The 11,778-nt window shown below is 37.6% G+C and overlaps 2 protein-coding genes across 3 annotated transcripts in view; one reads left to right on the plus strand and one right to left on the minus strand.

Annotated features, from left to right (window-relative positions):
- Positions 1-2,108: 2,108 nt before the first annotated feature.
- LOC146484685 (uncharacterized) overlaps positions 2,109-11,778 on the minus strand; it is a 26,697-nt gene continuing 17,027 nt past the window's right edge. Inside the window, exons 2-6 of one of the 2 annotated variants that reach the window (XM_085104439.1) lie at positions 9,187-9,254; positions 8,694-8,758; positions 4,850-4,921; positions 4,518-4,634; positions 2,109-2,825 (exon numbers count right to left, since the gene is read on the minus strand). In XM_085104439.1, coding sequence (XP_084960565.1) covers positions 2,344-2,825; positions 4,518-4,634; positions 4,850-4,921; positions 8,694-8,758; positions 9,187-9,254 — 804 coding nt within the window. In that variant the 3' untranslated portion in view covers positions 2,109-2,343. The remainder of the gene's footprint in view (positions 2,826-4,517; positions 4,635-4,849; positions 4,922-8,693; positions 8,759-9,186; positions 9,255-11,778) is intronic. The other variant, XM_085104438.1, reaches the window with a different exon arrangement.
- LOC146484686 (uncharacterized) lies at positions 9,437-11,675 on the plus strand. Its single transcript, XM_085104412.1, has 2 exons — positions 9,437-9,444; positions 11,253-11,675. Exons 1-2 carry the CDS (start codon positions 9,437-9,439, stop codon positions 11,626-11,628), a joined length of 384 nt encoding a protein of 127 aa, XP_084960538.1. The 3' UTR covers positions 11,629-11,675.

The following is an 11,778-nucleotide window of genomic DNA, read 5'->3' on the forward strand; positions in this document are numbered from 1 at the left end:
AAAAAATGTTGTACCTTACATCAAATTACACTAAAATATATGAGACGATCACGTGCATATTCAGAGCACCTGGTGTCTCCTAACACCGAACACCCTAGCGACTAAATAGAGTGCAAGTGATACTTCTATAAGGATGGCTGAGACAAGCATATAAATGTGCGTCGGTAACATTTAGGTAACAGGACTGGGAATATAAAGAAGCGAAGAGTGGCCTTAATCTCTTTACTCTTTAGGGATATCAGGACGGGGTTGTAGTGGAGCTGGGTAACTGGTTGCAACAGGTGTCGCTAAAAGAGTCTTTTTTGGTCTCAGTGTCGTGACAAGAAAAGTTCGGAATTGTTTCCATTTTGGATGACTATCCGGCTACACGCTCCTTGTACTTTTTCGAGTACTGAAGTAATGGATTCCCGATCTCCAGCCTATCAAGCTTTCAAAGCCTTCTCTGTTTCCCAACCTCTAGTAACGAGATTTGTGTGTCAGTGGGCACGACACGCGAAAATCTAAAGCACGTGTCATAAGTTTGAAAGGTGAAAGGAAAGTTCCTTGGAGATGTTTGACAATTGAAAATGTTGTCGAATAGGATCAATATAAAAATAAATATCAAAAAGTGTCCAAAATGGTACAGACGTTTCAGGGATATAACCCTTTTCACACGCGTCCATATGAATAGTAGCGCACTCTTGCATTAAACGTTACAATTGAAATATAGCTATTATTGATGTTAGGTCCATCCGGCTGAACAGTTCCAAGTTGGAAAATCAATCTCATTTCACGCTGCTTTCGTTGGAGGTTTATCCCATTGCCTAACTACATAACCGGCACCCGAATATCTTAAAGTTGAAATGTTCCAGGAGTTGAAATGTTCCAGGAATTGAAATGTTCCACGAGTGTTGTTGCGGATACTAAGTAAGTGCTCGCTAAAACGACTCCTAAGGCTCCGCCCTTTTTCACCAAAAGAATGATAGGGCGTCGGTTGCAGGATATGCAGTACACAAAATTACTGGACTGGCAGGTGAAATGGCCATGGAGAGAAAAAGAGTAGTTAAGGCCTCGAATGTTGGGTCACAGTATTTGAGATATCCTGGTGCGGGGTATACAGTTATGCAATGGGACAAACCTCCTTATATCAATCCTATCCGCTAGGTTTGAAAAGTTCGGCTTTCAGCGTTCTGCTGGTACCACGATGTGGAAGGTCTCCGTTCAATACAGAACAACGCTTCAGAGCTGTGTTTTGGCATAAAACGAATATAAACTTAAAGTTAAGATACTCCTTACGCACTCTGCTTTATCTCTAAACGCATGCTAAACAAGAGGTGTCGAAAAAAGGGACTGATTTGCTCAAAGTCCTTTGATTCATCTTTCCTCGACAAGTGGGCAAGTCTAACTGTTTTTTTTTTTATTATTTTACGGTGATTGAGTATAATTACATGGGATAAAAATTGTGCTTTAAAAAATAAATTCTGTGATCTCTAAAACTTCAACATAGGTTATGCACGCTTTGCGTGCCTATGTTTTCTTTATGGTCATAAAGTCCAAAGTGACTCTGCAAAATTCTATACCACATTGAAAGTTAGCTGAAAGTTGTGTAATTGAAGCGCTTAATCAACAAGCCGCTTTGCTTTGCTTGATTGCTTGTTTGTAAGGAGAAAATTGCAGCTGTGAAATTTTACAGTCGATCCACGTCACGCGTTTTCCTAAGGGGAAATGAACATTCGAAATCCTCTTTGTAATGTCCGGCCTGTGAACGGAATGTTGAACATTTCTCTAGAAATCTTTCCGAAAGAGACGCAAAATGATTCAAAATACTCAAGGGAAACAATTGTTATTCTTCAAATACTTAATGATGTAATGTAAAGAAAAAGTCATAGCTTTATACCGTCAATAAACTAGGGACATTTCTACGGGAACTCTGAAATCTCGTTGGCGATTTTCGAAAAATACCGGCCACGCTTGACGTGGATTGACTGTAAGCTCAACTCACAACGCTCGAAATCAAATATGAATTTGGTGTTCATGATAATCCCGTAAATATGATTCTTAGCCAATTTCGACACCGCCAAAACGTTATCTCGAAAATTGTTAAAGAATAAATAAAGAAAAGAACTCAATTTCAGGGATTGCACGTTACGTTTATTGTTACTACATTTTTTCTACATCATTATGCAAAGATGCAGTCGAGTTTTCTGACTGCTTTACTTCCTCACTAACCTAGTAAAGTAGATGCAAATCATCTAGTTTCTTATTTTATTCTACTGTAAATCACGTTAGTTTATTCAATCACTATTCATTTTTTTCCGCTTATCGTAAGACGCTGATGGCCACTGTAAAAAACGAGCTTTCTTGTTACTTGGTGCACACAGCGCATGTAAACTCGCGTCCGGCGACATATGGACCACACGGGAGTGAGCCGCATTGCCCTTCCACAGGGTACAGCAAGGCACCATCCTTGTTGGCTCCGCTACCAGCAACGTACTCTGGATCACCATCAACACAGATGTAGTCACGTGACTTCCTGTGGCCAGCATTTTCAGTCATCAAGTACCCATGGTACTCCTCGGTCCAGCCAGATGGACAGTCATTCCGTGCGGGCATCATCAGCATTGAACCACGTGACTTGGTGAAGCACACAACGCAAGGCGCATCATGGTCATGGAGACTTTTCTTGAAAGGGTCCCCATTGTACTGACTGACCTGATACTCTGCACCGTACACATATCCCGCGTTCTGCCCGCCGTTTTTATACTTGTCATACTTTGGATTGTTTGGAAGGCAAAGGTAGTTTACTCCACCACCGTAGTGTCCATATCCTTCACCACCCATTATACCTGATAACAGCAAGTAGAAAATTAGCATGCGTGATGCGTTAAAACTTTCCACAAATTACCACAAAAAAGTTCTACGTGACTAGATTATGTTGCGTCTCTGTTTATCGCCACAAATGAAATTTGCATTTTTGTAAATAAATTTAGAGTTAAAGAACTATATTATCCTTTCGTAGGAAACTTCAAAATGAGCTTTGAGTACACAGGCCTTTTAAAAATTAGCTGAGACTTCGTAATGCACACGTGTAGGGATGCGCGTCTTATTGCATGATTTAAAGTAACTACTGCTGATATTTGGACTTGTGCGAGGTGTATACAGTCCTCACTTTAATTTATTTACGTTTTTTAAACCTCAAACTTTCTCGTTGAGTGCGTGTTTAATCATTGCCACCGTTGATTTGAATTTTACCTTCTCAATGGCAAATTCTAGACCAGTAAACGAGTTTTAGGAGCACTGAGCGGCTTGCTAACTTGTCCATGAAAAGGCTGTGTAAATTAGTTTTGTGTGATGATAATTATAAAGATTTTGCTGGTTCCGCTCATCTCCGGCACGAATGAACAATGTCTATAACCCCTTTTCTATCTTACCCCTTCTCTGGCTCCAACATCATATATGTGATTGTCCTCTCGTTCAATTCTCACTTTGCATAATCACCGTATTTGCACTCCTTGAAACTTGAAAGTTATATCTAGAATGTTCCACCTATAATATTTTCATTTGAGCTTTTAAAGACAATTTACATTTTCACTGATTTTGCTTCACGAAACTATGTGTGATTGGTAAAAAGGAGCTCGCGCCATTTTTTCCGCCAGCCTAGTGTACATATACAAGTTTCGAGTTCTGATCAGTGTCTGGTTGGTATATTGCGTATAGGTGGGTTTCACCTCACACATCGTCACGCAAGTGAAAAAATAAAATCCTCAACCATTCAATAGATAAATTCAAGTAATTGATATGTTGTAGAAGAGTGATACATAAACAACGTGTGAAAGCCACAGGACTGTGAGATTTCTCCTAATCGAATTATTCGAGAAAATGTACCACGGAAAAATACAGAGTTTAGTATGGGACGCCATGTTGGTGCCCCGTCTGATGGGCACCAACATGGCGGCCGGAAACCAGCAAAAACATCTGGAGTTTACCTTGGCTATTTCAAAGCCTTTCTTCTCTCTGCTGAACTTTCACACATTGACATTAACGCTTCTATTACATGTTAGCTGATCAGACCTAAAAAAAACACGAGGCGAATCGATATTTTCATGTACGTGACATGTTTAGAGCAGCAATCCTTCTGTCACGCACTGCGCAAAAATCGAAAATTCAAACTGCCCTATTTTCAAAACAAAGAATGCTATCCTGCTGAAAACAAGCAAGCCGATGGAAATTTAGATTTTCTTATATGTGATGAAGATAAAAACCCAAAATTGTGTTTAGTTATGAATTTCAATTTTTTATGATGTCATGTGAAAACCAAGAATAAACTGTTAAGTTTTTATTTTACAACACTCAATTGAAAGCTGCTCTAATGTTCTACAAAAAAATTTTCTCTTTAAAAGAATGATTCCACAATGGTCTGGCACATTTTCCCTTTAGCAATAAAAACGTTTCCCTGATACAGTTGCCATAAAGCTTATATTAAATACTTTAAGATGCTTTTTAATGAAATTAAAGAGATCGTTTTGTAATCCTTGTACCTTTGTAAACGATATCAGCACCACTAGGACATGTGGTTCTTCCCCAGCGCACATACTTGACGCCAGACTTCCCTGCTTGTCCCTTATCTCCAGTCCTGCCGACAGCTCCTCGGTCTCCTTTATGAACAGAAGGAAAAATAAAAGACATTTGCTTAGTGGAAATTCTGAAATCCGTCCTGAGTGACAGCAAACTTCTTAGTTTTGTCCAGTCCTCTGAGAAAGTACCCTTGTAACATTTAATTTTATTATTTAAATTTTTGATTCGAGACGAACTCTTTGGTTTAGGTGATTACAGCCTTTTTAATTATTACAAGCAACAGCCTTTGTTATACCTTTTGGTCCTGTTTTCCCTGGGGGTCCTGGTGGTCCCATCCGTCCCATACCATGATATCGACCATCCCTGACTGAAATAAAAAGAACAACATGCACAAGTCACCAAAGTGACCATTTTGACACCTTTTTAAGTCTTTATAAAAAGCTGGCTGCCTGCCAAATTCATCATCTTCAATCTCCATTTTCATTGAGGTCATAAGCCGACTTCCTTTTTCCACAAAAACGTTTTTCTCTGTATACTGCTGATAAACTGCAAACGGTTATTTATCATTTAAAGTGCAAATGAACTAAAAAAAAAATTTTCATGAATTGGTAGGTGGTTTTATCCTTACTCCGAAACGCACAAAAAAGAATAGTGCTAAAGAGGTAAAAAAAAAATGTGTTTTGGCTGTCGAAAGTGACTTACCACCTTAAAATGCCCAAAGTGGTGTCTCCGGAGACTGGTAACGAGTTTAGCTCTGATGACGTAGCCAGTGGTTTCACGGCTCTGTTTACGCTTTGTTTTCTGCTATCGCGTGCTCGAAAATCTGATCTTTGCGCGCTCGAAAATATCTTTGCGTGCTCAGTTCAGACCACGATAAAGTGAATGCTATACAGCTTTTGAAAATATGTCTGAAAGTGATGGTACGCTATCCTCTGCTGAGTCCGTTTCGAGCCAAGAAACATCCAACAGCACCGAGTAATCCGATGAAATGGAAGTAGTCAGACATGTGGAACCCTACGCAGGTGAGCCGCTTGCTCACAGTAGTGATGAGGAGGAAAACACCGAGGAGGATTAAGATGGTCTTTCCCCGAGGGAATTTTCGAATTCCCCGAGGGATTTTCGATCCTTTCAACGAATATAAATCCTAAGAAAAGAACGCGTTCATTTGAAATGATACCGAAAACTCATCTGTATCATTTCTCAGGAATCGGCAACTGAAGAGATCCACAAGATTAGGATCTAAACCTCGGTCTTGCATGATCATTGCCTAAAATGCCACAGAATTTACTAACGGCTGAAGGACTCGTACCAGCCCCTAGCCAGAGCAACACAGACGAATTGCCTCAGTAATCAGTCTAAGGCGTAATCAAAACACAGGAGGAAAATGCTAAGCTCCCGCAACATAAACCTCCCAGTTACAGAGCGGAGCTGAGCAAAGCGATAACAAAAAACACAGCCGTACTGAACTAAAGCGGCCCTTAGCCCTCAAATTAACGCATTGTACAGCTTTTAAAGAAGCTACAATGCTAAAGAAACGATCAAGAAACAAATAACCGTGATAAGTAACACAACATCTTGCCACAAAAGCAAATAGCCGGGCCCGGCAGTACAAAAGCTGCAAGATAATGATTATTACACGGTTCAAATCCTATCCTTACAAAGATAAAAAGAGAGGCTATACTGTCGCAAGACACACTGAAATGAGCCATACGAAGCCTGAACCAATTGCCGCAAACGGCATAAGAACGACAGTCGCTAAACATAAACAACAAGAGGTCAAATAGATAGAACAAAAAAAACAGAAATGACCTTTGAGATCATTTAAGCACATGGCTTTGTTCAGTGACTATCACGCAAATCCTCTAAACCATAAATGGTATTTAATAAGAAGAAAATACAGCGCTAAAAGAAAATTTACAGGGAGCACCGCTCATACAAGAGAGGACTTTCCCTGAAAAACATACTCGTTATATCAAATTTATAACTGAACATGGCTAAAAACACGCGAGTGGGAGTCGCGCAGGCCTATCTTCTTTCTTTTTTACCCTGTTTATAAAACAGCTCTCATCGAAATAAGCCGAATGCAAACATGAGGACTTCTTCGGGACGAAATCTTTCCGATGAATGCGCACAAAACGTTTCCACTTTGCCCGCAACTTCTCGTCCGACGGAGAGTAATGCATTGTGATGTTCGGTGTCCCTGTCTTGTTATCGCAGTTTATTCCACCGGGACCACCGGCCGAGCAATAGTTCTTTCCCCCTTTCTTTGCCTTCTTCTCCGCCATAATACTCGTGCTTTCGAATGTGCTTTCGTGCTTTCTGAACCACTGGCTACGTCATATCCGGTGAAATCTGATCGCTTTGACCGAACGCAAGATCTGGACACTTCGAAGCGCCAATTTCGAACTTTGAGGCGAGCAAAATACCCCATAAAAGAGCTTTAGTCAGTTTAAAACCGGATATTTTGAGTTTTGAGGATATAAACAAACACATAAGTCAAACTTGTTTTTTATTTCATATACACTTTAAGCACTTCCAGATATAGTTTCTGTATTTTTTCAAGCTGATGCAGGCGGTTTACGTCACTAAGAGGTAAGCAAATAAACGTGTCTACCTTGGTGTTGTTTTGGCACTTAGTTAAAACAAAAGCTATTTTTGGGATTTCTATTATTATTATTATTATTATTATTATTATTATTATTATTATTATTATTATTTTAGCGGAACTCCGCGCGCCGGAGGCGCACGCGCGGAGCCCCATTGATAAGAGATTTTGGTAAGCACATGTATGCGAAAAATTTTGGTTATGACGTCACTGTCCGACCGTCCGCCGTACGTCCGCCCCTCTATGTAAGCCACCGTGAAATGCCACACTCAGCCTGTGCGGCAACCCGCATTTTTTCGGCGGGAAGTGGGATGGCTTACTTCTTTTAGAAAAACGAACGATTTTGAAGAACACTTATTTCTTGTATGCGTTGAATATGTTGTCAAACTACATATGTCGAGAAAGCAGGCGACTAATAAGCAAATTTGAACCCGAGAGCGACGAACAAACAGGCGAAATGTCAGTTAAAAACAAACCTGTGGTGAGCTGGGTGAGTTAGCAACTCCAGGTTGCATAGAAATTAAATTAAATTTTGCTGGCAACTGTCTGTAATTTTCCATATTTAACATACTTCAAATTATACACAAATACTTAAATCGTTGCCATACGACAAATATTCGTGGATAAACTAATTTTGAACATTCACAGAGCTATTCACAAAGTTATGTTTTGTGTTGGACTTGTGTAATTCGTTCGCAGCGCTCATTTGTAAACACGCAGTAAACGTTTAAATATTTTGGACCACAACCAAACATTATTTTTCCTGTATTCTCCTTTTGTTAACGTTTACTTATAGACTAGAATTATTTCTGTAGGAGAAATATTCACAGAGTTCTGTGTTGTTTTGAACATTTTGTGTTGGACTTCTCTAATTCATTCGCCATTCGCAGCGCATAAGTTTTGTAAAATCGCTCTAATTTTAAATTAATTATAAAGCGCTCACTGAAATATTTCGGGCCACAACCAAACATTATTTTTTCGGTATTCTCCGTTTCTTAACGTTTACTTAGAGACTAGAATTATTTCTGTAAGAGAAATATTCACAGAGTTATGAATTCTTTTGAAAATTTTGTATTGGGCTTCTCTATTAATTCATTTGCCATTCGCAGCGTGTAAGTTTTGTAAACACGCTCTAATTTTAAATTAAAACACTCACTGAAATATTTCGGGCCACAACCAAACATTATTTTTCCTCTATTCTCCGTTTGTTAACATTTACTCAGAGACTCAAATTATTTCTGTAGGACAAATATTCACAGAGTTATGAAATGTTTTGAACATTTTGTACTGGACTTCTCTAATTCATTCGCAATTCACAGCGCATAAGTTTTGTAAACACGCTCTAATTTTAAGCTCTCAGTGAAATATTTCGGGCCACAACCTTAACCAAACATAACTTTTCCTGTATTCTTTTCTTAAATTTTAGCTAGGAACTAGAATTATTCCTTTAGGAGAAATATTCCTAAAGTTTTTTTGTGGAATTGTGGAGCTCCGCTTTTAGGCTTGGCTAAATATATATATTAAGAATACCAACCAAGAAGGTAGGCCAAAAGCGACGAGTCACTTGATCGAGGTGGAACGTGCACCATGGCATCAAGTCTGCAGAAAGATCGTAAGTAGACAAATGTATTAGCCAACCAGAAACCTTTCACACTCAGATAAACACACCAGCATTGAAAGCTCAATACTGAGCAGCACATTTCTCTGCTGTACGCTGCCAATCAGAATGTGTACAACGCCGTAAATAAAACCCTGAGTTTTGACAGGACAATAAATTAACTATTAAGTAACAAATCATGACGACACCGTCTTTATAATGCTGCGAAGTATGGTTATAGCTTTAGGATGGTATGAAATGGTATGCATTATAAAAGTTTGCTTTTGAGGTTGCCGTGACAACACGTCTCAGTTAAAATCAAACGAAAGCTCAAACAAAAATAGCTATAATCCGGAGACTCTTGATATAATTAAAAGCTTACACATCAGAAAATTATAAGTCCTTTCAGAGCTATAAAGAATGTAAGTACCTTTTCATGAACTTTGTCTCCATTTCTTGAAATCGTTTTTTCATTAAGCTTGTAGTTTTGTTGTGTCTGTGACAAAAAAGATACAACAGTTAAGGAACGGTCAAGCCTGAGAAGACAGCCACCATTTGCAGAAGTGGGGGTTATGTTTTACTTCTGATTCGCCATCCAGAGTTTTACCACAATACGGTAGGATATATACGGCTTTAATGATTAAGTTTATGTTATAATAAGAGCTATTGTGTAGCTAGGTATGACAGAGTATGTGTAAACCCACATAACATGACTTAGTAAAGTTTAAAGTGGTGCTTTCCATGTGTCAGAACAGGCCGGACAGACGAGTTGTTCCTCACACTAAAGGCACCATTTTAATAAACTGGAAGAACAAAGAAAGTGAGAAAGAAAAAAAAAAAAAAACAAGAAGAAGAAGAAAGAGGCAAAAAGGAGGAGATGCTGAGAAGAAGGAAAATATTGAGAAAGAAAAGACACGAACCAGAATTGAAAAAGGCAAAAAGAAGGTTAAGCTGAGAAGAAGGAAAAAATTGCGAACGAAAAAAAGAAGAAGAAAAAAAAGGCAGAAAGGAGAGGAAGCTGAGAAGAAGAAAAGGGTGGGAAAAAAAAACAGAAGTAGAAAAAAAGAAAAAAAAACTTAAGCTTAAAGAAGAAGGAAAACGGTGAGAATAAAAATAGTAGTAGAAGAAAAAGGCCAAACGGAAAGATGAGAAAAAGGAAAAGATCGAGAAAAAAAAAGGAAAAATAAAAAAAAGGAAAAAGGAGGGGAAGACAAGTGCAAGTAATAAAGTAAGACAGAAAAAAAGACGACAAAAAGGCAAAGAGAAGGTTAAGCTAAGAAGAAGGAAAAGATTAAAAAAAAAAGAAAAAATAAGAAAAAAGCCGCAAAAAAGAGGGAAAGCTGAGTAGAAGTAAAAGAGTAAGACAGAAAAAAAGAAAAAGGAAAAAGGGAGTTTAGGCTGAAAAGAAGAAAAGATTGAGAAACAATAAAAAAAAAGGAAAAAAGAAGAAAAAAAAAGGAAGGGAAACTTAAAAGAAGGAAAAGATTGAAAAACAAACAAAAAAAAAAGAACATGAGAAAAAATGCAGAAACGATTAGAAGCTGTGTAGAAAGAAAATAGTGAGACAGAAAAAAAAAACAAAAAGAGAAAGGCAAAAAGGAGGGCAAGCTGAGAGAAGGAAAAAAATTAAGACATCAAAAAGAACAAGAAGAAAAAAAAGGCAATAAGGAGGGAAAGCTGAGCAGAAGGAAAAGATTGAGACACAAAACAAAAAAAGAAAAAGAAAAAGAAAAAAAATGAGAAGAAGCTGAGAAGAAGGAAAAGATTGAGACAGAAAAACAAAAAAAAGGAGAGAAAGGCAAAAAGGAGGGGAAGCTGAAAAGAAAGAAAAGATTGAGACAGAAAAAAGAAGAAGAAGAAGAAGAAGAGAAAGAAGAAAAAGAAGAAGAAGAAGAAGAAGAAGAAGAAGAAGAAGAAGAAGAAGAAGTAGAAGAAGAAGAAGAAGAAGATGATGAAGAACAAGAAGAAAAAGAAGAAGAGAAAGGCAAAAAAGAAGGGAAGATGAGAAAAAGGAAAAGATTGAGACACAAAAAAGAAGAAGAAGAAGAAGAAGAAGAAGAAGAAGAAGAAGAAGAAAAAGAAGAAGAAGAAGAAGAAGAAAAAGAGAAACAGAAAAAAGTAGGGAAGCTGAGAAGAAGGAAAAGATTAAGAGAAAAAAAAGAATAAGAAAAAGAAAAGAAAAGCAAAAGGAGGCAAAGCTGAAAAAAAGGAAAAGATTGAATCAGAGAAAAGAAGAAGAAGAAAAAGAAGAAAAAAAAGAAGAACAAGAAAAAGAAGAAGAAGAAGAAGAAGAGAGAGAAAAAAGAATAAAAAAAAGAAAAGAAAAGCAAAAGGAGGCAAAGCTGATAAAAAGGAAAAGATTGAGACAGAAAAAGGAGGAAGAAGAAGAAGAGAAAGGCAAAAAATAGGCAAAGCTGAGAAGAAGGAAAAGATTGAGACAGAAAAAAGAGAAAGAAAAGGAAGGCAAAAAAAGGCGAAGCTAAAAAAAAGGAAAAGATTGAGGCACAAAAAAGAAGAAGAAGAAGAAGAAGAAGAAGAAGAAGAAGAAGAAGAAGAAGAAGAAGAAGAAGAAGAAGAAGAAGAAGAAAAAGAAGAAGAAGAAGAAGAAGAAGAAGAAGAAGAAGAAAAAGAAGAAGAAAAAGAAGAAGAAGAAGAAGAAAAAGAAGAAGAAGAAGAAAAAGAAGAAGAAGAAGAAGAAGAAAAAGAAGAAGAAGAAGAAGAAGAGAGGAAAAAGAAGAAGAAGAAAAAGAAAAAGAAGAAGAAAAAGAAGAAGAAGAAGAAGAAGAAGAAGAAGAAAAAGAAGAAGAAGAAGAAGAAGAAGAAGAAGAAGAAGAAGAAGAAGAAGAAGAAAAAGAGAAACAGAAAAAAGTAGGGAAGCTGAGAAGAAGGAAAAGATTAAGAGAGAAAAAAGAATAAGAAAAAGAAAAGAAAAGCAAAAGGAGGCAAAGCTGAAAAAAAAGGAAATGATTGAGACAGAGAAAAGAAGAAGAAGAAGAAAAAGAAGAAAAAAAAGAAGAACAAG

This window comes from Pavona decussata, unplaced genomic scaffold, assembly GCF_977016875.1.
Source record: "Pavona decussata unplaced genomic scaffold, jaPavDecu1.1 SCAFFOLD_31, whole genome shotgun sequence".
Lineage (NCBI taxonomy): Eukaryota > Metazoa > Cnidaria > Anthozoa > Scleractinia > Agariciidae > Pavona > Pavona decussata.